At 38.8% G+C, this 25,116-nt stretch overlaps 1 protein-coding gene across 2 annotated transcripts in view; it reads left to right on the top strand.

Annotated features, from left to right (window-relative positions):
• LOC148421396 (alpha-1,6-mannosylglycoprotein 6-beta-N-acetylglucosaminyltransferase B-like) overlaps nt 1-25,116 on the top strand; it is an 86,846-nt gene that overhangs the window by 19,915 nt on the left and 41,815 nt on the right. For both annotated transcript variants that reach the window (XM_088420228.1, XM_088420229.1), the window contains 5 exons: nt 7,402-7,552; nt 19,220-19,329; nt 21,234-21,310; nt 21,998-22,180; nt 24,098-24,262. In XM_088420228.1, coding sequence (XP_088276354.1) covers nt 7,402-7,552; nt 19,220-19,329; nt 21,234-21,310; nt 21,998-22,180; nt 24,098-24,262 — 686 coding nt within the window. The remainder of the gene's footprint in view (nt 1-7,401; nt 7,553-19,219; nt 19,330-21,233; nt 21,311-21,997; nt 22,181-24,097; nt 24,263-25,116) is intronic.

Raw genomic sequence — 25,116 nt, forward strand, 5'->3', positions numbered from 1 at the left:
GTCATGAAAAACAACAATAGAAGCCATGACAAGCTATCAAAAATACTAGTATGTTGGCAGCAATTGAAATAGATGGCAATGTCACAAGTGATTGCTGAGAAAAGATGAGAACAATCAGTTGAAAGCTCTGGAGATGTTTTCTTACCAGAATAAAAGAAGGGGCAATACTAGGATGCCAATCTAAATGGAGATGCGTGTGAGCCCAAAACCCAAATGCGCACAGCTCTCACCACCCAGTCACTTGAAATTACTATCAGCCTCTCGGCAACCCTCGTTTTGCCCTCCTCTCCTCAATTGTCTTCCATCTGCTGCACAGAGTAAACACTTACTTGCATGTCACACCCTCCAGTGCGTCCAACAATCATGTGACCGTTGCAATCATAGCAACAGCTTTGATATTAGCCACATGTCACACATCTGCTCATGTCAAGAAGCTGTTGTGGAGAGATCATCACTGCAAGTAGGCTATAAAAAAAAACTATATACACTTATATATATTTATATATATATATAAAACAAGAATAGGCAATGTAACAATCAAAAAAAGAAAAAAGGTCACAGTTACGGTTTCCACGCTGTTTTTAAGAAAAAGGCACTTTTCCTGCAATTCAAAGCTTAATAAATATATAAATAAACAAACAAAAACATCCATAAAAAAATAAAAATGGCAATTTAATGCAGGGACGTCCAAACTCAGTCTGTGAGGGCCGCAACCCTGCATATTTTTTTAGATTTCTTTCTCCCATCACACCCAATTCAAATAATCTGCTCATCGGCAAGCTCAACAGAAGCCAGATAACGATCTTCATTATTTGAATCCAGTGTCTTGGTGTACTAATACTTCAAAAATATGCAGGATAGTGGCCCTCCAGGATGGGGTTTAATGCCTCCATTTGTCATTGTTCTCCAAAGCAAACAGCAGCAAATCATGACAATTCTATCCACATTGATAGATTGAAGCAGAACTCATTTTCAGTCCAATCTTTTTGAATTGAAAATCACTTTGAATCAAAAAACGATTCTGAATTGAACCCTGAGACAGTCAAAGCATCCTTATAATACACTCTTATAATAAATAACTTTGCAGATTCATGAACAATTGGCTGTAGTCTCCCAAGCATACCAACATACGAAACATACAGCAGCGCCTACCCGATGTACTGCATCACGTTCCCATGCTCTGTGCTAACATGAAGTCTAAAGTGTGACAGTCTGTTCAGTCGCAAATGAAGGCACTTGTCATTGTACATCGAAAGAGTCACGACATTACATAAAGGCGGCGCGCTTATGGCTGTGAGTGAGAGAGCCATACAGAGACATACATGTAGAGGATGTCTGAGCGGATGCATGGGAGAATGAGAAAGAATGGCTGAGCCTGGACCTTGAAGAAAATCCACCTAACGCAGGAGTTTTCCAGTCCCCATTAACCGCAAAAAACGAGGGAACACTTTAGCTACACGTTGCAGGTACATGTCATATATGGGCAAAAACACCAGGATTGACCTGCAGTGTAAACAAAGCCTCAAGAACCACAGATAGAACCTTTTTTTTTTTTTTTAAAATGTGCGGCTGATGCACAAAACCAGATGGAAAATGACTAAATCAACAATTCAGTAGCGTCATATGGTAAACAAAGAGCTTTTGAAGCCCACTATGGAGCAGTTGAAACATTTAGGAGGGGAAAACAAAATGTGAACATTAACAGTAAAGCCACTGAGATTCTGTGATTGAAAAATGATGCATGTGGTCTTTTGGAGGACTACATTCAAAAGCAAAGCAAAGGGCATGAGGAGAGAATTGGTACCAATGATACAGTACAATTGAACCTAGTCAGTCAAACCTACAGAGTAGGAAGCATCCAACAATACTAGAATTACATTATATATTCATAGTCCTTGGACATAGAAGGACACAAGACCAATGCTTGTAACTTATCATCAATATTTCACAAGAACACCATGCTTAGCACAAGGGAATTGATAAATTATTCACTGTACCGTGGCATTGAAAAAGCATGTACATTTTATGCAGGTGTGTGTCAATCACAACAGATGGTCTGGGCTATATTCTAACTTTAACAAATGTAACCGGATGATTTTTGACTTCATCTTGTTGCCTTCATTCTGTATGTTTTCGTGACCTTTTGACAATTGGAGAGATGTTTTTCGAATTTATTCGCGGAGATGAATTTCGGGATTTTCGCTTTGTTTAGGAGATCCATAAACATATCCGTGATTTTCATGCTTTTCAGGTTCACAAATATCTGATATCTGCGATATCTGTATAGCATCAGAGACAAAACAATGCGCGGCATTTTCATTGATTTAAAATCCGTCTTCAAATTCGATTGTCTCTCTCTTTCTCCCCAGGTGATAAAAATAAATAGTAAACTTGGCTTTTAGAGCTAATGTGATATGTCCAAAGTATCCTTTGATGACCATTTAAAATCCTTTTATTTGAAGCCACATTTATTGCTTTGTCCTTCTTTTGCTTCGATTGTCCTTTAGCTCCTGCAATCAAATTTCCTTGATTGATAAAAGCTATTCTGCAGATTATAAGAAAATACAGCACATTGAATCATTGCTATTAACCATTAGACTGCAGGAGTGCTATGGGGTTGCCATGGTAATGACAGACACTACTCTCATTAAATTGCTTCTTAGAACAAATACCCTTGGTTAGCTTCAACCACACAAACACATACTGTACATGCACACCTTTTCCGGAAAGAGCCCAAGTTGTCTTTTGTCTCAGCGCTAACGTGCATTGATGTGGTCTTTGATGCGAGGAGGCCCCGCAGCTCCGTTTCTGTCAGCACAGTTGTGGCGCGGGGCGGTAAGTCGAGAGACATCAGCCTCGCTAGTTGCTGGACATGCTAATGAGGGTCAAGGCTCGTGTCATTCAGGCCTGTTCGCTTGCTGCATAAATTGAAAGAACTTGCCAACAGTCAAGATGACATTGTTCGTAAATGCTGCGTTGCCAGCGTTTGGAAACATCCGCCTAACATTGTCATAGACTCACTGGGTCCAAAGAGATTTTGTATGTGTAGCCCTGAATCACCAGTCTCAGTGCAAAATTTCTCCTCCTCAACTCCAGATCCAAACCAAAGTCAAAGACGTGGATATGGTCGGGGTGTATTTACGCTTGCACAGACGGTATGGGGGTGGTATAGGGAAACTAACACTTTTGAGTGTGTTTAGGGTGTGAAATCAAAATTATAACATGGTTAAAAGCTCCAAAAAGTTGACTTTTCATGATAGTCATTATTTACCAAGAAACAAGCATACAAATGTTTGCAAAGTAGCCATTATGCCACAATTTATCAATGTTTTTGATTCCAATTAATTTGTTCTTAATTTGAAAAGAAAACCAGTGTTCTTGGCGCTGTATTACAAAGCATCAAATTAGATTTGATGTTGCCTGCAGAAACCTTTTAAAAAATCTTACACACCCCTTGAAGTGCTTTCATGCTTGGGTTATTTTAACCCCATTTGACAAGCGGTAATACAATTAGTCACACTATCAACAAACCCCAGTTCAAAGGCCCCATTTTGTTTACAGACTAATGTATAACACAAAAACATATTTCTGTGTACAATTCTGTGGACAGAGAGAGTAATCTCACTGGGATCGTTATAAAGGATGCTTATAGGCTAGGAAGAACTTTATACTGTGTAAAACGAATTCAGGAAGCAGGTTTACAAACTCATCAAATGGCTCGAACCTGAAAGCGATGGGTGTTGAAAATCCCTCGGTAAACCAATAAAATAACGCTTTAAAAGTTGAACAAAGAACTGAAACAGGATCCATGAATACAGTAACAAACTATATTTAACCATTAGCAATTGGTCACCATTTTATCACTGATCCTTCCCTTGTGTTTGGTCTTTGATATCTTCTATTAGAACCTCCGCATGTGTCTTTCACAGAGTGCACGCGTTAATGGCGACATTTTCATTTGCCTGAAGCCATTTGTGCAGCAAATAAAGAAAAAAGAGGAACATATTCACCCACTCCTGCTGTTCTTTAGCTAATGAACAGTGGAGCTCCTGCGCCGTAATAATTAAAGCGAATGCAATTTGTGGTAATTGTGTTGGTGTGCAGATGAGATGAGTTGTTGTGGAGATTGCAGCAGTAGTCGGGCCATTAAGTCGCCGTGCACTGTTGTTCTTAGGATCGTGTCGATTAATTCCATGTCATGGCGACATATGAGTAATGTATGTCTTCTGTTACGTGGAACACCTATAGTAAAGTCTCACTTTATCTCAGTTCACGTTTGCCCCGCTGTACTTTAGATTTGTTTGTGGCCTGTATGGATCTGCTGCAGAAATTCCTGCTATGTATTTGTATGTAGTACATATGGATGTATAGCTATGTTCCTGCTATGGAAATATGTGCTTTTATGTCATCTGGCCAAAGCAGAGTGATCAAGATAACAGGCTGAATGGCAAGAGTGTGATTCTACACTTCTTTTCTACTGCCATAGATTGAATGTATGAGGTGTTGAAAAAACATGGTGTGTTTCAAAGGATGAGGCTATATCAACCTTATTTGTATTCCAATGAACAGAACTAATTTGATTAATTAAAAAAAATCAGCAAAACTTCGACCGAGGTTTTGCACAATAGTTATTCACTACGTAATTGTGGCATTTAAATAAGTTAAGCATAAGGTAAGAATACCTATTTTTTGCCCAACCCATGAAAAAGTTTACGTTTAAACTGATTTTGAATCAGCATACCTTTTGTTTTCAGTTTTAAGTGAATTATGAGAAGAGATTAAGGGCTTTTGCTGAAATACAGCCGCCTTCTGGGATTCACAGCTGGAAGTTGCAAAGAGAAAATGGCCTCACTCACCGGTTGGGTATGCGGCATTGACTGCTGTCAAGTAGGCGGTCCTGTCAGCATTCATCGTTTCACAAATGGCTTTCTCGTCACATGAATATGCAAACAAGCCCCCCGGCTGTTCAAAACACCATCCTGTTGTAAGAATAAGTCACTCACAGATTGATGCTCCAAGCATTCTTGCGAACCAAATAATTGTATATTCACTCCAACATTTTCTGCTTTTTTTTTTTTTTAAATCTCCAAAGATACTGCTTGACAGTTTTTTTTTTTTTTCTCAAATTGTCAAAGCCGCCATCCATCAAGTCAAATATGTTTTTCTCCCCCTTAGATTTTATGTTTCAAACTATTTTAGGGTGTCATGTAGCATTTGAAGAGTATTTCTGTACTGTAAAGGCAATTCTGTACCCTTTGCAAATCTAAAAATAAACGCCTCTGAACGGGCTTTAGTGCTTCTAAAGAATTTGTTTTAGTTTGCACTTTCTGTCACCTCTGTCTTTTTCCTTCCTTTGCTTTAATATAGATGAGTACATGTTTTGGAATATACACAGTCAAGACTTTGGAAGGAAAGAATCAATTTGGGGTGAGAATCGTTGACTGTCTCACTACTCGATTCTAATTTTTGGGTTGCTGCTTTTAAATATTCTCCATTCCAACTCCATCAGATTGATTCCCGCGAAACGCAAACACCTTGCAGTTCTGCTTTAATTACATATTCGATTAATTGCCATGAAGTGAGACATCAAAACCCTTCATCCAATTTCTTTTTCCTCCCCTTCAATTTCTGCTGGTTAAAGGTGACATTCCAGCAAAATTGAAACTGCAGGGGAAATACTTTATTAATGCATGCATCCATTAAGAGAAGCAATTTTAACATGGAGATGTTCATTATGAGCTTCCACATATGGGATGTGATTAAAATTATTGCAACTGAAGGCAAAAAAAGACCAATAAACCTCTGAAGCCGTGGATGATCACGCCTATTCAAAATGTCTAACCATAAATATTTGCTACAATTAATCACTTTTAATTGGTTTTTCATTTTGCTATTCAGTGCCACTTAAGGTTAAAAAAAATGATGGAATACATTTACATTTTACTTTTTGCTGGGGTTTTTTTGGTCCCCATTAAACATGAAAAACAAGGGAACAATGTATATGTTTTGTTCCACCACCAATCCTGGTTCAATCGTTGTTAGTAATGTAGAAAAACTGAGGATTGACCACACTTTGGCTCACAAGTGAATAGCAATCGGGCCTGTGTTGTACTTTTTCTTTCAGGCTGTCACAGAATACCTTTGATAACATGGAAAAGTGTGATTATGATGATCGCAAACAAAAATGAACTGTTTTGTCTCTTGGAGCAGTTTAACAATACTGGCAAAACTGGCATCCATTTCATGTAAATATCAGGAAATTTAGATTTTTTTAGTTATACCTATAAAATTATGTTATTTGTTTTGGTTTTGAATATCAACAGAATTAATGGTATCAGTACTTGGTATCAGTATCATTGACAACTTAAGAGTTGACTACTCACATGTAATGATCTGAGAAAACAAAGTGGTATCAAACCTCCCTATTAAAATTATAATCTTCCAGATTAATTACAAAAGAAAAAAAGAAATTGGTCATATCACCCAGCCCTTTAATATAAGAATTAAATACTTCTTTTTATCCTTCATTAATAACTAAAATACATTTCAACATCATTAAATCGCGCTTAAAAATAGTCATTATTGCAAATGAAATACCCCAAATGTTAAAAGAGGCTTATTTTTACACTTGCATGACATTTGCTACAAAGGCAGTTGTCTGAACTGAATGCTTGCTATCTTTTCTGGGAAATATTAGTATTGAACTATAAAAGAAAGCAAAAGTTTTGCCGTTGTTATTGAGCAAGTTACGTTTGACCTTTTTAGGTTTCCTTTGTATCCATACTGTACTAATGCACTACTTTACTGATGCTCCTTTTTTTTTCTCACCCATTATGTCTTAAATTATGGCCTTGTTGACCTTGAACTGTTATAGCTCTATAATTTTACTAAAGTGCTTTTCAACCCGCTTTTTTCCCATCCCATGCTGACTTCCATACATTACTTGAGCTTGAGTCCAATTTTCACTCCCAGTAACAAAAGCGTTTACCCTAGTATGCAACTACATACAAAGGCCCTCCTCACACCCCATAGGGTACCCCACTGTGCAGTGTGAGGTGATAGAAATAATTGGCTCTCGCACACAGAGCTTCCACATAATTAATTCCTGGCGCTTCAGACAAACCTCATCTTTATATCAAAGGATGATGGTAAGCTCATACTCAGATATCACACTGGAGCGAGTGTGTGGATGTCTGGCGTGGACAATGGGCGTTTTGTGACATGTTTTGAAAATGCGGAACCGAGCTGGATTCGGTTCACAGGAAATGACGGTTCTGCCAAGAGATATGCAGGTTAACAACTCCAATTAAACTCTGTGAAAAGACAAAAAAAAAGGGTCTGAGGCTGGCTTCCTTTCTTTGTTATCTGGTTTTGCATCTTCATGGCTCTGTGTTTGCTCAGTGCCGGGAAGTGTGGAGTCACGCGGCGTGCTGAGGAAGATCAGTGACATGCTGGAGGTGATTCTAAAGCGAATGGACAGCCTGGCCAAGCTGGACAACGCCACCGCCGCCGATACGCGACGCCTGGACGAGCTCAGCTCCGCAATCAACAAGTAGGCCCCTTTTTTCATCGTTTCTGGGGAAATGATTTTGAATGAGGCAATCAAATGTCATGCTATTTCTTTCATGATTACAATGGTCGTAATCATGGCAGCTGGGCTGCAAATTGCTAAAATTAGTTTTCTTGTCTCAGCCAAGTACACAAACTGTTACATCTAACAGATGTATTGTTTTGTTTTGTTTTTTATTTAAAACATCACACTTGCAATTATTTACCACAGGTGTCATTCACTACATATAAAAAGCATATTTATTATTACATTTTATTATTTTTAGATTATTTATTACTCTTTTACAACATTCTTGTGGGATGGCAAAGTAAGAATTTCATTAATTTGGGGTATCCGTTTTTTTTTTAACCCCCCCCCTTTCCAAAATGCCCTACTAAAAGAGTGCTGTCTTTCAAAACAAAGTAAACTGCATTTTTTTATTAGCATTGGTGACAAGTCAAATAATACACAATCAGGTAACAATGAAAGTAAAGAATCGAAAACAGAATACTTCAACAGCTCGAGAAGAAGAACAAAACAGACATGTTGAAACTAAAGGACAGAAATATACACTCGAACTAAAGGAACGCTCAAGCTACCAAAATGGACTGATGCTAAATGTAAGTTCATTCTATTTTAATAAAATTTACTGTGACATTTGTTAATATCTGTTGTTGGTTTTTGCTCACGTCTTGTAAATGTAGTTTGAACCTTGGACTTACTTTGTCTTTTTTCTTGGGTAATTTTCATAGTGTGGTTATTCAGAAGTGTTTGTTTTTTAACTTAACCAATTTCTGATTTTTGACTATTGCTACTATTTCACATAAAATGATTATTCACAAGCTATTTTTAACCAATTTATGATGTTTGACTATGACCACTAGTATAATAACATAATCTGGTTATTAACTGCCTACTTTGAACCAGTTTTTGATTTTTGACTGTCTTATTTTTAATCAGTTTGCCCGCTTTTCATTTGTTACAATTACATAATCTGGTTATTTACACGTTTAACGTTGCGCATTTTAACTGATTGAAATACTATGTTAACCTTTGCTTTGCTGTCAATATAATTCTATAAGATGCAACAAGCTCTATTTTTGTCACTCTTAATATTGAATCCATCTGTTCTTTATATGTGAAATAACATAATACCCATAACATCAGTATTGCCATAATTACTATAAACTAGTTACTCACAATTGGTTGTGTTTATAAAGACGAGTCCGGGTAGTCAAGACGACTAAATTTAATCCTGGTCATTCCAAGTGTAAAAATTCTTTAGAGACAAGCCATTTTGTAAAAGGCACAGTTATGTCTTCAACTTCATCTCAAAGGGTTACTCGGTGAAGTTGCAGCTTAACTTAAAACGGACTGGCGCTTTAGGACTTAGGTGGTTAGAACCAGGACGAATCCCTCTCGACACCGGCTTAAGCAGACTTCCGTCGCCTAGAGTGGTTAGAGCAGCCTGGGACAAACGGGAAGCCTTAACCCTTTAAATGGAGAGTCGGTCAGAACTGTTATTTATTTTTTCGGTAATTAATGGACCTGGGCTAAGCGTGGATCTGACTGTATATAAAACTTTGCTACCAAACTTACAAATCAGTCGCTCGCAGAAAGACTGCTGAAGACGGACGTTAATATAGTTTTACTTTTAAAAGTTGCTTAACAGCTCATTGAAAAAAATAAATTAAATAAAATTGCACACTTTTTTTTATTTGATGATTTTGCGCTATTTGCAATATATCATGCAAATATATATCTGTTACAAGTTTCACGTAGGGAAGTTGCTTAAAGATGTGATTACTTATTCAATATGTCGAATTTTTGTTCGACTAGTTAAAACAGTTAAAAATAATCATTTTATTTAAGAAAATAATTATCAATAGTAAGAAAAAAATAAATGCGAAAAAGATAACTAAAACGTTTTAATCCCATGAGAGCACTATAAAAAAATCACTACCTAAAAATATTAGACAAGAGGACAAAGATTATCAGCCTGGAACTGCTCCTTGAAGAATGGCAGTTAGGCTGAACGAAAAATCGGAGAACAAGCGGTGCCATAGCAACTGTAAGGCACCGTACCTTAAAGCACCTAAAAACACAGCTGGATTTTGTGCTGCTTTCATTTATTTTTTTCCGCCCCAGATTCAGTTCAGTTCGGTTCAATTTAACCTTTTTCAATCAGATGGAACCGATTATTTGTATCCGATTGGCGAGTTGAAGTCCAGTTTCATGTAGCTGTAAGCATGACTGGTGCACCCCAGGGGTGCATCCGTTCATTTTATCTGTTCAAGTTGTATATCGATGATGACTGCACAAAGCAGTTAAAAGACCCTTACATGGATGCATGTATGAATGCCCGAGCTTCCAATTTAACAGTTAAAAATAGAATTTAATTTCTAATTTAGTTAGAACTGCAGGTAAGATTATTAATGGAAATATTTCCCCTTCTTCCTCCTTGAATCCACCGGACCTTTTTTGAGCTAGCAATTTATCAGGCAAGACAAATGCAGTTTTATAAGCAGCACTTTGTTGAACTGTGAATTTTTTTATTTAATTTTCAGGGAAGTCATAGGCTTCCCTTGTGAGGGCACAAAGGATACAAACATTTCTTTGTAACGGCCAGCAATAAATGTGAGTGTCCTGTATTGGAAAATATATGGACATTTATTACTTCAGACGTTATATGGATGTATGTGAGTGAGTGGATCAATACTTGTGTTGGGATGTCTAACCGAATCTATATTTATGAATCAATGGATGTTGTGGTAAGGTATTTTTTTTCTTTAGTGTCTGAGACCAATAAAGTAACTGGAAGATCCCTATCAAGATTTTTTACATCAAGATGTATCTTGGCCAAAAAAGAAGAACAGGCATATTTTGCTTTGTTTTCAGATAATTATCCTTGATTCGTTTTTTTTTTTCCCCCCCCGGTGCAGTGGGTACAAATTACCTCTCATAATAGGCAGATTATTTCTCACTCAAAGAATATTTTTCTTTCCAGTACAAAGGTTCATATCATATGCTTAGGGAAAGCCTAGATCCTGATTGGAACATTTTCAGGTCACTGGAGTCATTGGGGTGGATTATTTGTATTTTTTTATTTTTTTATTGACTGCAAAACGTATTTTCCACACCATAATGCTAATTTTGAAAAAAAAAAAAAATCATATATAAGACACAACGGATTACAAGGCTCATACGGTAGAGCAAAACCTACAGTATGAAGTCTGAGCCTTGAAATTATTGCTCGCTGCAGTAATTTTAATGTTAAACAATATATATATATATATATATATATATATATATATATATATATATATATATATATATATATATATATATATATATATAGTATGCAGACTAGGATGCATGATTATATAAGCCACAGCCCTAACCCTATTTAAGCAAAAGAATAATATATGGATTTTTTTTTTAAAACTGTTTTTTTTTTTTTACTTTTTTTTAATTACCTGCTAACTTGTCTGCTTGTTTATCACCAAGATTTTATAGAAAATGGATGGATGTATTCAACATAACACCGACAGAATACCGCATATTTAAATAGCAGTTCAAACTCAAAATGAATCCTTCCATAGTGTCTTCTTTTGTCTCCCTTTGTGTTATTGATTATTTTCGTGAATATATAAACACATTGCACATAATTCATACATACAATCATATATCCATATGAAATTAAAACGTCCCAACCTTTTTCACAAGATCTATTGTAGAGACAAGACATAATTTTTATACTGTTAATATGAGATTTTTAAAACTTTTTTGGAGCACAGCCATTGAGTCACGTCTTTTCAGTTCTATTTCATATTTGCTCCATAAATTGACACCTCAACAGACACATGCATTTGCTTTATCGTTGGATTGTCTCCTTGTCATGAGAGAGAAGGTGTGCCTTATAGTCCGAAAAATACATACGTAATATCTAATAACATCGTTTATCTTCTATTTTATCTTTGCCCTAGTTCTTCATTTAATTCCGCGGTCTAAACCCTGCGCATGTGTACTCATGTGGTACATACTGACATGCAGGCTCTCCCACATCCCCAAACCTTGTTAAGTGAAGTTGGATAAGCTTTCAGCTTCACATCGGCGCAGAGGCACTAGAATGGAAGAACGGAGCAATTAATACAGTCTGGCATCGGTGTTAACTGCAATCAATGTCTAGTAATGGACTATTTAATGCGGAGGAAGCACAGTTGCTCTTGGACCATGGATGTGGAAGTGTGCTTATTGTCACTGTGTGCACATGGAACTTTTAAAAGGAATCAATATGCAGTTTTTGTCTTGGCCAGGCAAGTGTGAATGGGTTAAAAAAGGTTATTGGTGACGTGTAATTGGGGTCAAATGCACCAAAATCAATAGTGTGTGTGGCCATTCTCTGTTAAATAGGGGTGGTAAATGCTGCTTCTCGCCACATCAGGTTTCAGCGCGGAGAAATACATTTGATTTGTATCGATAGCAGGTAGTCTGGTCAGGACCAAAATGTTTTGATGTAATTAGATGTTGCAGAAAGCCCTTTCTAATGTTACACTGTAACATCTTAAAGTTCTATAAACATTTCCGGGAATATGTATGACCCCAATTGTATAAAGGACAATTTATGGTTTCAACCTGTGGAGCAAACGTTTACAGGTAAACTATTTATTTAGCCATTTTAAGCTGTAAAAATGTTGTCATTAATTAAAGAAACACTTAAAAACGTTCAGGCTCGTTAATATTGGTTGCCCCATATTGAGAAAAATGGTAGTTGGGATCACGTTGCGCCACAGTTGCCGTACAAGTAGGCGCGCAGATGTTTAACTATCGAGTGAAGCAAGTAGCTGACCAAACATGATAAAAAAGTCGAGTTTACACCTGAAATTCTAATTTATTATAAAATGTAAGAGAATCCCAAAGCTATATTTTCTCTTTCACAATCTATTTCAGCCACTCTCTTTGACCCCTCCCCCCCAAAAAAAGAAAAAAAATAGTGTTCTCACCTGACTGGCCAAGTGATCTGTCAGTAAGGTCAAGGGGCAATCCTGGAAGACGCAGGCACTCCTACAAGACACACGATTGGCTCCCGGCACGGTAATCAACCAATGAGGGCAAGAGTTGTAACCCACTCCCGTTCAGAAGTTGAAATCCACTCCTCCTTGGTGCCCGCGTCTTGTAGGAGAGCTCCTTCAGCTGACTGACAGATTGCCATGCCAGTCAGGTGAGAGCTGTACCACTTTTTTTTTTTTTTTTTTTTGGTCATGGACGTTTTCTGAGTCAATCACACATGAGCAGCTGAAAGAGATCAGGAAAGAGAAAATAAAGCTTTGGTATCCTCTTACCTTTTGTAATAAAGTCGAATTTCAAGTGTAAACTCAGCTTTTTAATCATGTTTGGTCTGCTGCTTGCTTCACTCTCGTTAGACGTCTGAGCGCCTATTCGTAGGGCAACTGCGGCTCACCCTGGTCCTGACTACGTACAGTCAAGACATGGAAAGATAAGGAAAAACAGTACAATTACTATATAAGATTTAATAATTTATCATTTCATTTTAATGTATCATTAGACTAGTTTGGGTGCATGCGGCATATTTTTGTCAAACAAAAGCATGTTGTAATATACCATACAGGCATGGGTCAATATCAGATTCTGATGGTATGATAACCTTGAGGAAAGGAATCACGGTATTAAAAATACAGATGTAAGGCTTGCGTGTCAGACATGCTAAGCAATCTGCCCCTCATTTGAACCATGCTTTGTAAATTCAGCCTGAAAGGGGAGTTTATTCTTCCTATTGAGGCTAGTCGTTATAGAATAGAGTCTGGGGCGCGCTGTTGAGGTCCCTTATGGCCGCAGGTGACATTTTGTCTTTAAAGATCTGTTTTCTAAAAAAAAAAAAAAATGTTGCTCAGATTGCACTGCCTTGGGGATATTTTACTATAAAGTACCAGTTATAATTTCCATATTCCATCGACCAATGTTGACTTTTTTTCTCAGGTATGTGTGGTAATCCCTTGGCCACAGTCCTCATTTCTTATGCATAGGATTGGCCTGCTGTTGATGAACTCGTAGAGTTGTTAAAACACTTATAGAGGTACCATTAAACACACACACAAATGGATTTTTTTTTTCATCCCGCGGTGTTTGATTTGAGCTTAAATGGATCTTTAAAAGCAAAAAAATGAAAACACTCAAGAAAGGTACACCTGCACGCGCCATCGAGCATCATCGTAATGATTATCCATTAGTTATACCCCAGCTAACATGTGTTAATAAATTCAGTCTGGGCATGAGACCAGGGCAATGACAGCGACCTGATTGAGTACGCGGCCTACAGAATTAATGTCCGTGCATCAACACTCAAACATGCGTGCGCAGGCGTACATACACACACCGATTTTGTGATTCTTCTGCTCATGCCTCTTGTGTGAATTCACATCTCCTGTTTGGATTTCTTGGCCATGGAGAAGTGCCTATTGAATGTACTAGACATTTTGTGTGTGTGTGGGGGGGTGGCATTTCTTAGTTCTCAGACAAAGTCAGAAGAGGAAAAAAATGGGAATAGAGTACTTCGAAGTAAAAAAAAAACAAACAAAAAAAACGGGGCAGTGAGGCACACTTTTTACAGAACGATGTGTTGGCGCCGAGCAGGAGTCTCATCTTTTGCTTGAGCTTCATGGGTGCTGACATAGTGGCGTGTAATGGCGAATTGGACTGGATGTCTGAGGCCTGTGCCTGCAATTCACCCACAGGGCAGCCATTCATTAGGGCAGAAGATAACAAGAAAAGGAAGGAGCGATAACAATGACGAATGGAGGCACAATAATGTTGCGTTGACGAGCTGTATTTTGGTTATTGGTGCAACGTGTTTGCCTTTGGGCCTTTGCTATGCTCTCTTTGGCTTGACGTCAGTCCCCCCCACCCCTCACCCCCTAACTTGGTCACTATTCACTTTGTTCTCATGGAAATTGTAGTTTGGCATTGGCATGTCCTTGAGTTCTACGTCGAGCTTAAATACAGTCAGACATCAGACCTATTTGACGTAATAAAGCAAACTAAAGGAACACAACAACCACATGGCAACTGATACATCAAGGAACAAACCTGTATGTAAATGAGGGAGTTGATTGTGGCGTGAGTGATACGGGTAGTAATATACCAACATGCTGACGCCACATCACATACATCTCGTGCTGGACAGCGTCCAGTGATGCGGTACTGCTCACCAGACTATCCTCTCAACCGTAAGAGGATGAGCTCATTAGATGGGGGGGGTTCATTTCCTACCTCCATAGAGACTTTCTTTTTACTGATTGATTCCCTCACTCTCTCAGTCCTTTCCCCTCATCTACTCAAATGAACGTTTTCATTCCGGAGCTTTTCTTGATTTGTCGTTGTTTTGCTCATTTGTTGAGGAGACACTCATTAAAATGTGCGTGGTTTCATTGGTGGGCGCCGCAGCAGCCGGTAAACGTCCACAGAAGAAAGTGTTCTCGTACTGCTTTTGATGAGCATAATTTGTCGCTCGAGTCAAAGCCTGTTGTTATCCTCTAAATGAAAAGGAAAAGGGCCATTCTATTGCAGGGGCCTGTGGTGCTCTGCTCCATGATGCTTCTTTTTTCATTGCTTTTATGCAACGCGTTATCTTTTGGACTGCCCTCTGAGCCTCGCGCTTTAATTGGTTTATATCACTTTTGGGGTTAAAGTATTTTTTCCCCCCTCATGTTCCCTCCCTTCTGAATTTGACAGTTTTGTCTCAGTAAAGCGAGATTAGGTGGACTAGTAGGCCCCCCCGCCATGCCATCACATGCACACACACGCGCACACACACGCACACACAGCTTCATTTTGTAATATAATTTCATTGGGCGGTTCATTGTCGGACCATGCAAGGTCATTACTTTTGCTAACAATATAATTTTGTCTCAGTGCACCACTTGCAGCAGCAGGGGAAAATCCAACCGTTTATTTAATTTTGGGCAGCAGGGTCAGTAGAAAATGGAAGTTAATAAGAGAACAGAGTGTAAAACTGTATGAATACATATGGACCTATAAAACATGCATTACTGGAGTGGAACACAGTGGATCAGCCCAGGCTGAACACATGCGTCCTTTAGTTGACACTAATGGCCGTGATAAATGTCTTGTATGAAATATGTCCACTCTGCTCCAAAAGTATTGGAACAATAAGGCCAAGAAATATGTAAAAATGTGCGAGTGTTTACCTTTGTATGCCCATGCAGGTAAAAAAGATCCCATTTGTTGGATTCAGCTGATTTTTCATGTGGTTGAGCTGCAGTGTTGGTAATAACGCCATTTAATTAGGTGACTCAATTTTTGTTTTCATTTTTGATCTAATCTGATTAACAATTTTTCTCATAATTAAAATGCTTTCATTGGTATTGTATGTTAAATGTACTGGGTTACAATTTTATAATCTTAGGACTGTGAAGCAGACATGCTAACCTCTATTCCACTGTTTTGTCGATTATAGAATAATAAAATGACCTTTATTTTCCCTTACAAACCGAATCCGATTTTTCTAAAAGTATTTTTGAAAACCATTGCAAAACTTCATCCCTTTTTGTGGAATGGACTGTCGATTAATTGCATCTTGAAGCAGTTGAGGCAAAATGGAGCACACTACTTGGCTGCCATTCTCAGAGGCGTTTTTGATTCCGTTCCAACTAGTTTGCTGTCTGAGGAAGTAAACGGTGACGTCAGTTATGGGAAATAAAGCTACCAATTCCTTCAGGCACAATTTGTCCGCTCAATACAAACATGCCATGGAAGCAGTTGATCAGGACACAAGAGATTGAATTTTGTTTAATTAAAATATACACAAATACCAGCCCATTAAATTTCTGCTTGTTAGAAGAAAATTAGTCAAGCGCCTAGCCCTAATGAATACTTCATGAATAACAAGAGTTTAAGCCTGAAAATTCGAAATCTGCTCTCTTGGCGCCACCAGAGGGTGACCATATGAATTTGCTGCCCATACCCCCGGTCCTGTATAGATGTTTTGTGTACAGTAAATGTATATATTTTGGCTCGCGAAATGCATATAGTCTTTCATTTGTATTTCTATGCTTACTAAAACGTTTGATTTTAGAAGTCTAAAATTGTGTTTTGTTGTGAAAAGCAAATTGGATGTTGCGTTGCACTTCCTGTTTGGTGTCTTGGAAAAAAGTATGATTGACAGCAGCGCTCCGATGTTAGACAAGCACAACTTGTACATGTGTGTTGTAAATGTTCTGTTTGATATGTAGTCAGTTGAAAGTGTAAGTTTGTATCATAGGTGCTGGAAATGTTTTCATATGAGTTGCATTTAAGATAGCGATTGCCGTATTTTCTTTTGAATGTTAGCATGCTAGCTTAGTTTACTGTTTATTATGAGATTATTTTTTTTTACAGTCATTTTTCTAGTGTTTTTTTTTTTAAGCTTTACATCTGTAACTGAATAAAATGCAACAATCAACAAGTGTTTTGATCATATGTGCTATCTGTCTACCTATTTGGGGAAAGTAGAAGGAAATTACCAATTATGCTGTATATATTCATTCAGGAACACAGTGTTAACTTTAGTGTTTTGTGCACGTTAGATCATTATTAACTTTAAATATAACAAATCAAAGAAAACAAGTACACATTTTCTTAAGACTGATAGTTTTCTACTGGTTGGTTTACAACATCAGCAGAAATTCTGGCTTTTAGTTTTGGTGTGTCACCCTAAGATTTTAAGTGGCTTCCCTCCGGACATCCCTATAAAAAACTTCCGAAGGCGTTACACCATCTTTATTTACCACAAAGGTCATCTCCTAGCAGTCACATCCCAAGCTTGGCTTTATCTCAACCTTTTTTTTTTTTTTTTTTTAATGCGTCTGCTGCTGGCGCGTAGTCAAGCGCCGTTGCACATCATCCAGCCCACACATGCGCACACAATCCATTATATCATTGTGAGTGATTTGTGATCATGCTGCATTTGGGAAGCATGAAATTAATGAGGATTAAAGCCATCTGCTGATTAGACAATGCATAGAAACACGTCAGCGCCGAAATGCCCGCTAAAATCAAGTCATTAAAAGCGAGGTAATGGTCACTGCAGCAGAAACGGGCATGAGCCATAATAAGGGCTTGACTTTTTTTTTTTTCTTTTTGCATGATATTCAACCATGCACATGCTAAGTCTACACAACTACAGTCCACACGCAGACAACTTATTCAGCACATCTTATCTTGTGAATGAGTTCTGTCATCCGGCAGAGGAAGTGGCAACGTAGGTCCTTTCTATTTCACGCTCCAACCAAGTGTCTACCAATTTGCATCCCTCGCTAACACTTGTACATCTGTTGGAGATGTGAAAAGTGGAGGGAGGAAAGCAAGAGACGTGGCAGCACAGGAGGGGATTGAGTTAAAACGAGGAGGGGGAAAAAAAACCCCAGCGTACATAAGTCCCTCTGAAATGGGATTGTTCTACTGCATTCAGATCTACTCTACATGGACATGAAATCACGATTAAACGCAAAAGAGTAAAAATGCACCACTTGCATACACTTAAGTGTGGAAAGTGTGCCGTTATCGCAAACAAACTTTCTAATGAGCTTTTCAGCTACAGTACATTAAGCAGCATATAAATGTACCTGCAAATGTCACTTCCTGTTCTACTGCTGTGCTTGGAGTTGTTTGTGTGTTAGATGCTTTGGCATTGTGACATAGAGAGGTTGCCCTTTTCTGGACTTTTATTTCCTTTCCATTAATTCAACTGTCACATACACTGTATTTATTTTTACTAAAATGGGGATTTTTTGATAGAATGTTCCGGTCTAGAAAATGCAGAGTGAACCCCCACCTATTTGCGGTTTTCTCATCAAAAAGACCCAAACTATTCATTTACATCCACAAATTAGTTTTTGGGCTACCCTGCTCAGTCCTAGCGTGCTCTCAAGAGGACATTCTGGTCTTTTTGGATGATCTCACATTTGTTGTCTTTCAGAGACTTAATGGACACGACAGTGGACACAAATTAAAAGCCCGGTTCTCAGGAGAATATCTTAGTCGCTATTTTTCGACATTGAACCGTTACTGTAATCTTGTAGTAATGCATAGAGAAAAGAAAGAAACGACCGCAAATGCGCTTTCAATCACTTCATTGAACAAACATGAACAAATGAGTAAAAACAAGCATATATTTAGCTAATCTGCCAATAGCCTCAACTCACACACTCACTCTTAACACAGTGGCTAACTCTTTAGCTAATTAAAAGAATAGTTTTCTTATTTAGCCATTTTCAGCAGTTAAAAGTTCATATTTTGTCTCATTCTACATACATTTTTCCACTTTCTGGCAACTTAAAATGACATCATGTGTTAAAGGCTCAGCTAACGACCAATCACGCCTCATCTGTTTTCTGAGTCTGGTCATGTGACATTCCCAAGCTGAGCCATAAATGGTTGTTGCGCGAACCTTAAGCAAAAACATTTTAACTGGACAGCGACCGTGTATATCAGTCAAAAATCATTTTTAACCGCCAAGTGTGCTCATTCTCAATAAGCCAGGAACATCATTTAAAACATATACTGCAATCCACTCTCACAAATAATCCAGTCTTGAAAATGATCGATTACACTTTGAGCTGACAAGTTTTTGTTTATGTTACTGTTCATTTTCAGATTTCAACCAGCCGGCCTCATGGAAATGATCCAGACTATTGCCCAGAATGTCTCCAACATGGCAGTCAGAGTGGAGCAGATACTGCAAACCAGCATCATGCAAGGCAAAGGTACAGTTATTGCAATCAAGTACTGTACTGGTGAACCTCGGTTTATACCGGAATCTCTTCCCACCAATTGGCCAAATGTATGGTAGTCTGTCATTCTGCCTGTCTCATTCTTACAAAATTATTTGATTTTAAAAGCGTGCTTCAGACCAAGGTCAATCATTCCGCTTTGAAATATACAGTACAGTATGTGGGAAGGAAATCGCACATTTTCAGTACCAATAAGTGAATTCAAATGGATGTAAAATGACAGCAAAAAAGTTCATCCATCCATTAGGCCAGAGGTGGTAGTTGACACTCCTTCTGACAGGCGACTGTCAGACCCTCACAATACGTTTGAGTCAGCCAGGTCTGACCGGAGTCCACCAGGTGGTGATCAGTCGACAGCTCCACCCCTCTCCATCCAAGTGTCCAAAACATGCGGCCACAAATCCAATGATACGACCGCAAAGTCGAATATCGAACTGCGGCCAAGGGTATCCTTGTGCCAATTGGACATATGGACACCCTTATGTTTCAACATGGTGTTTGTTATGGACAATCCATGTTGAGCACAGAGGTCCAATATCAAAACCCCGCTCGAGTTCAGAAAGGGGACGGGCCATTTCTCCCAACGATGCCCCTCCAGGTCTCGCTGTCGTCGTCCACGTGAGCACTGAAGTGTGTTTGTTTGTATATGTGTTTGGTCATGACTGAAAGACAGATTACGCCGTCCGCTGCACAACTTGTTCAGCACCAGGGACCCTTGTGGTTTATGTAGAATGCAAGCATGTAAATGGCAGCGAAAATATCATTTCTGGAGTTTACAATTGATTTCATTTTGGTTTTTGACTCTGTTGATGGATAACTCAACAAAACCATCATGCATATAGTGTTTTTTTTTTTTAATAAAACTACATTTCAATAAAAATGTTTCTTTATTAATTAAACTCATACATGCGCCTAGTTAATCATTATTTTTGTGTGACTTTGTTTAGCAAATAGTTTTGACCTGTGGATACCCTCATATAGAATGTTTGTGTATGCGTACTTCAGTAAATGGAGAAAAGCCTCCGGGGGGAACACTTATTTGCAGTAATGTCTCATTTTCATTAGGCAAAGCGAATGTAAAGAGAGAGAAGGATGAGCTCGAAAAAGGGAAGCAAACACAGAAAGGCAGCATATGTACATAAACACAATTCCTCCTCTTTGTCTTATTTCAGCAGCAGACAGGCATTTAGCCAAGTCAGTGAAGCAATGAATGCAGTGTGTTTGGCCGCAATCGCAGGCGTGAACAGAGAATGAGTGGCTCGGTTGCGCTGTAAGGTCCAGTGAGCTGTGTGCACTGGTTTGACATAGCCAAGGTGAACTATACGCAGGCTGTTGTCGCTATCTGTCCACAAGCAGGTGAGGAGCACTGAAAATGCGACACGCTACCCTGGATCCCCGTGGCTGCGGCCATGTTGTAAAATGTGTGTTAAATGAGCTGAAGAGTAGTATCATGATGATTAATTGTTCCACGGATCATTAACGTCAATCTATCCATATTAGCCACGGGACCATAGCGCCTGCGGTCTAATGAAGCCACAAATTTCAGATGCGTTGATTTCTTCCCAAAGGCTTTGTGTCTTCGAGGGTGACACGAGCTTAGTCTCGATGGACTTGACCTGCAGACTAGAGTTTGGTTATGTTAAATTCCACAAAGCATCCAAGGTATGCATCTGTGTTAAACACCTGCCCATGTGCATCCTGAAATGTACCATCGGCTTTGGGACTGTTCATAATTCCCATTCACCGAGATTAGGATAGTTTTGACACTGCCGCTTTCACAGTAGGAATGGTGTTTTTTTTTATTTGTGATTGAAAATCACAAATAGGGGTTCATTGTATTTATGAATTGTAGCTCAAGGCCAAATGTTTCTTTTCAGCTTTGAGAGATGGGACATCCACCCAGTGTGAAGTACCCAAAGACCCCCGCTACCCAGAGTGTCCCGGAAAAGTGGATGTGAGTTTCAATTTTCCCATCATTTGGATTTTGAGTCTCAATCAAAATGGCCGCGTCGGTTGTTAATCCCTTTTCATTTTCAGAGATGGCCTTCTGTGTCCCTTCCTTAATGATATTTGTTTAGTTTTTAACTAGGGATATAGAGCGATTAAAAGGTTTAACGGAGATTATCTCAGCATTGTCTGGCCCACCTCTGTCGTTGCCACTGTAATCCACGGGTCCTGAGGCATTAGTACACATCAATTTTCAGATTATTCATATTTAATCAATCTCCCGCAGGCAGGTAGAACCCAGTGGGAGGTATTTGGTACACCATTCACTCAAAGGGTTTTGAAATCCTCACCTAAAACCACTGTAATTCACACACTTACTGAAAATTTCTTCATCTGCTTGTTAGCTTTTATGTTCAAGGGATTTGTGGCCTTCAATGTGTTAAAAAAGTAGAGTTTTGTAGCTGTTTCCAAGCATAATGTTGATGACGGTTTATTTGTGCGTGTCCTGATTTCTACATTGAAAATGGGATTGTTCATATGGAATCTTTAAATCTTTTGGGATGGGGATTTGGAGATTTTCATTATACACCTTCTACTTGTGAGATTTACTAAACCTTTAAAAGCACTTTTTGAGACATATTTCCCCACTCAAAAATGTGTCAATTTTTTTAACGTCTTCTCCACATGTCTTCAGTGGATGCGAGCACGTTGGACCTCCGATCCTTGCTACGCCTTTTATGGCGTCGACGGCTCCGACTGCTCCTTCCTCGTCTACTTGAGTGAAGTGGAGTGGTTCTGCCCCCCGCTGGTTTGGAGGAATCACAGCAGCCAGCCCAGCCCTCAGCAAGTTCACCAGGCAAAGGGCACCAAGAGGCCTGTGAGTAAACAAAGAATTTTTCTAGAGGGCGGGGGTGTACGTATGAGATCTGATTTCAAGAACGCCCCCTCCCCAAATCGGCTCCTCGACCCACCAGTTGAGAATCAGTGGTTAAAAAAAAACAAACAAAAAAAACCTTTTTTTTCAGGCTTCTTCTACAGTTTGAATCCTTGAGGAACTGCTTCAACGGCACAGCTAAATTAAACATGGTAACAATGCCTTTAGAAAAGCATCAAAGGCACTCGACAGAATCTCGTCTTAATCATTGTATCTCGGCTCACGGTTCACCGCAGTCATGTTTAATTTTATGCAAGAAAGAGTCTAACTACTGTTTTGGGGCCATGAGTAGATGATCTGCGGAAGCCGTTTGACTGTGAACTTCAATTAATTTAGCAAGCGAGGTATGTTGTAAGGAAAGACAAAAAAAAGTTTATTCGGACATGAATAAAACATTTTGCTATCTTTGATGTTTGCGCTTGCGTTAATCCTTTCTTTACAAGTTTTTTTTTTATGTTAGTGAAAATCTTGTCAGGGCTGCAAATGTGTTTAAAAATAGCCATGCTGTGTTTAGACTGGTTTTTGCTACAGTGTTCATAAAAATATATTTTAACTCTTTGATGGCTATAAAAGTTAAAGACCACTTTTAACTGGGCCGGTTGTGAATGGGTTAAATGGCTTGTAGCGTTTGGTTTATGGGCTAACACCATACTAATACCCTTGGCATGGTCATAAGTCTTTAACGAGGCGTCAGAATTAAAGTTGAGATGTCATCAATCATCAAAGTATAAACAAGAAGAAGGCGAACCTAGCTTATGCTCAGGAGAATTTGAGCGCTCCGTCCCCATTACTTCACTGTTATTCACTTTCATCTGACCCTATTCAAAGTCTACTAATTACACACGCCTCATCCATCCATCATCCACTCTATTTTTCCCCCTTGCGGACTCAAAGGTCATGTGGCGCCGTTCACCCTTGTCATTTTGCTTCTTATTGGCCACAGCGCAGACATAGTCTTCCTTGCAAGTGCATATGCTGCACCAAGACCAGTTCGGTGAATGTTAGGAGGGTAAACTTTTCACATTTTGAAAAGCTGTATGGATAGAGAGCTCATAGCGTTTGAGAATGTGGTCAATCCATTATTGGCCTGTTAAACTCATACTAGACAGGCTGTTAATTAGCTAATAAGAGGATGATGCTTTATTAAATGTGACCATCGGGCGATCTTACTGTTTTACAATGAAGTCGGATCCAGTGTTTACATATTGAAAATTATTTTTGATAACTGAATATTCATTTAGAGACCTAAGATTTTCCAAATCCTCGCCATGTCAGCCTTTTGGCAGTAAATAGTGACTGTTTTTTTTGTTGTTGTTTTTAATGACAGCAGATCTCAAATGAGGTTACATGAAGGGACATTTGGGTGTATGTGAGACTTTAACAGGGGGGGTTCCAGTTATCAGTAAATTAAGGCTTTTTTTTTTTAATGAAGTGATAGGAAAAGTACATTTTTCTTTTCAAATTGAAGCAAAATTAATTGGAACATAAAGATAATTATTGTATACTTTGTAGAAGTTTTTCATGGATATGCCAAAAAAAAAAGGACAACGTTACGAGAGCTTTGCTATGGGGTTGCTGAATAAAATATTCATAGCGATACTGCTACAAATGAAGTTCCAAAGTTGTGTCATCAGATACGAATGGCACAGCACGTTTGTTTGTTTTTTTCTTTTTTTAAATACATCACGCTTGTTAGATGGTACTTGGCTGAAAAATTGACGTCGGAAACCAATTATCAAACGTTTAGCTTATTTCCGAAGTATTCATTTGAAATATTATCCCCTTTTGCCCTTTTAGTTCATCTTGAATGATCAAATTTCCAGCACTTGTTGACTCCGCTGTAATTTGCCTGCTTCCCAGGCCGCCTTCCGCACAGATCTTTCCATGTTACTGGACCAGATCGGCGCGGGAAAGGAGTCTCTGAGCTTCATGAAGCGTCGAATCCGTCGTCTGGCGCCGCAGTGGACCACAGCTGCCAACCGCCTCGACGCCAAACTGGAGCACCGGTGGCGGGACCAGAAGAAGGTAGGAGATCTTTCCGATTTCTCGCCTGTTTTTCAAAAGCGGGAGCTTGTTTACTCAAAGAAACGATTTAGATGACAGTGACAATAAAATAAATAAGAAATAGTACGTCTGCGACCAGTTGTCTGTGGCAGTGTTGTCACACACTGATTGACTGGTGCTGTGTCCAGGGTGACCCTTCTTGTGAGGGATAGATGATGGATGGATGCTCCGCGCCCTGGTACAACCTCTTAAATTTACCATCTCACCCTATCTCTGTGCAACAACTATTTTTATCTCTGTGCGGTTTTTATGGCGCAGCAATCCCAAAATGATATCAAATAACCGAGGAGAGAAAACAAAGTCGAAAAGCTTTAGGCTGAATTGGAAACACATATTTACAATTTTTCATTAGAATATTAACATTGCTGCTTGTTTTTTATGCAAAATTTTACAATTTGCTCTTCAAGGAAAATGTTGGGAAGATATGACTCAGCCTTGATTTCGCCACACACTCTAGATCAGTCCAGCCGGAATCAAAGGGTTAGCTCTGCCTTTGGCAAAAGACTCTCTGAAAGGTTAACAGTAATAAACGAAGGGCATTTAATGGTTACTTGGCTTGCATTCTGAGAGGATAAACATCCGGGGATGTCCAAGTGCTTTTGTCCCGCTGTAATCGCTGATTCGTTGTCCTGCGTTTGCATGCAGGCAATAATTCTTTCACTGGTAATCTAAATGCCGTTTAATCATACACAATAATCCAGATAAGATCATTTTATTTTATTTTTTTAAACCAAAATAAGACCACCGAGTTAGACCTTTTCCAACCCGTATATGTGATTAGGTAGCATTGGCCAATAAATACATTTAATGCAATT

This window comes from Hippichthys cyanospilos, chromosome 7 (assembly GCF_059441005.1).
Source record: "Hippichthys cyanospilos isolate Australia breed blue-spotted pipefish chromosome 7, RoL_Hcya_1.0, whole genome shotgun sequence".
In the NCBI taxonomy this organism is placed as follows: Eukaryota; Metazoa; Chordata; class Actinopteri; order Syngnathiformes; family Syngnathidae; genus Hippichthys; species Hippichthys cyanospilos.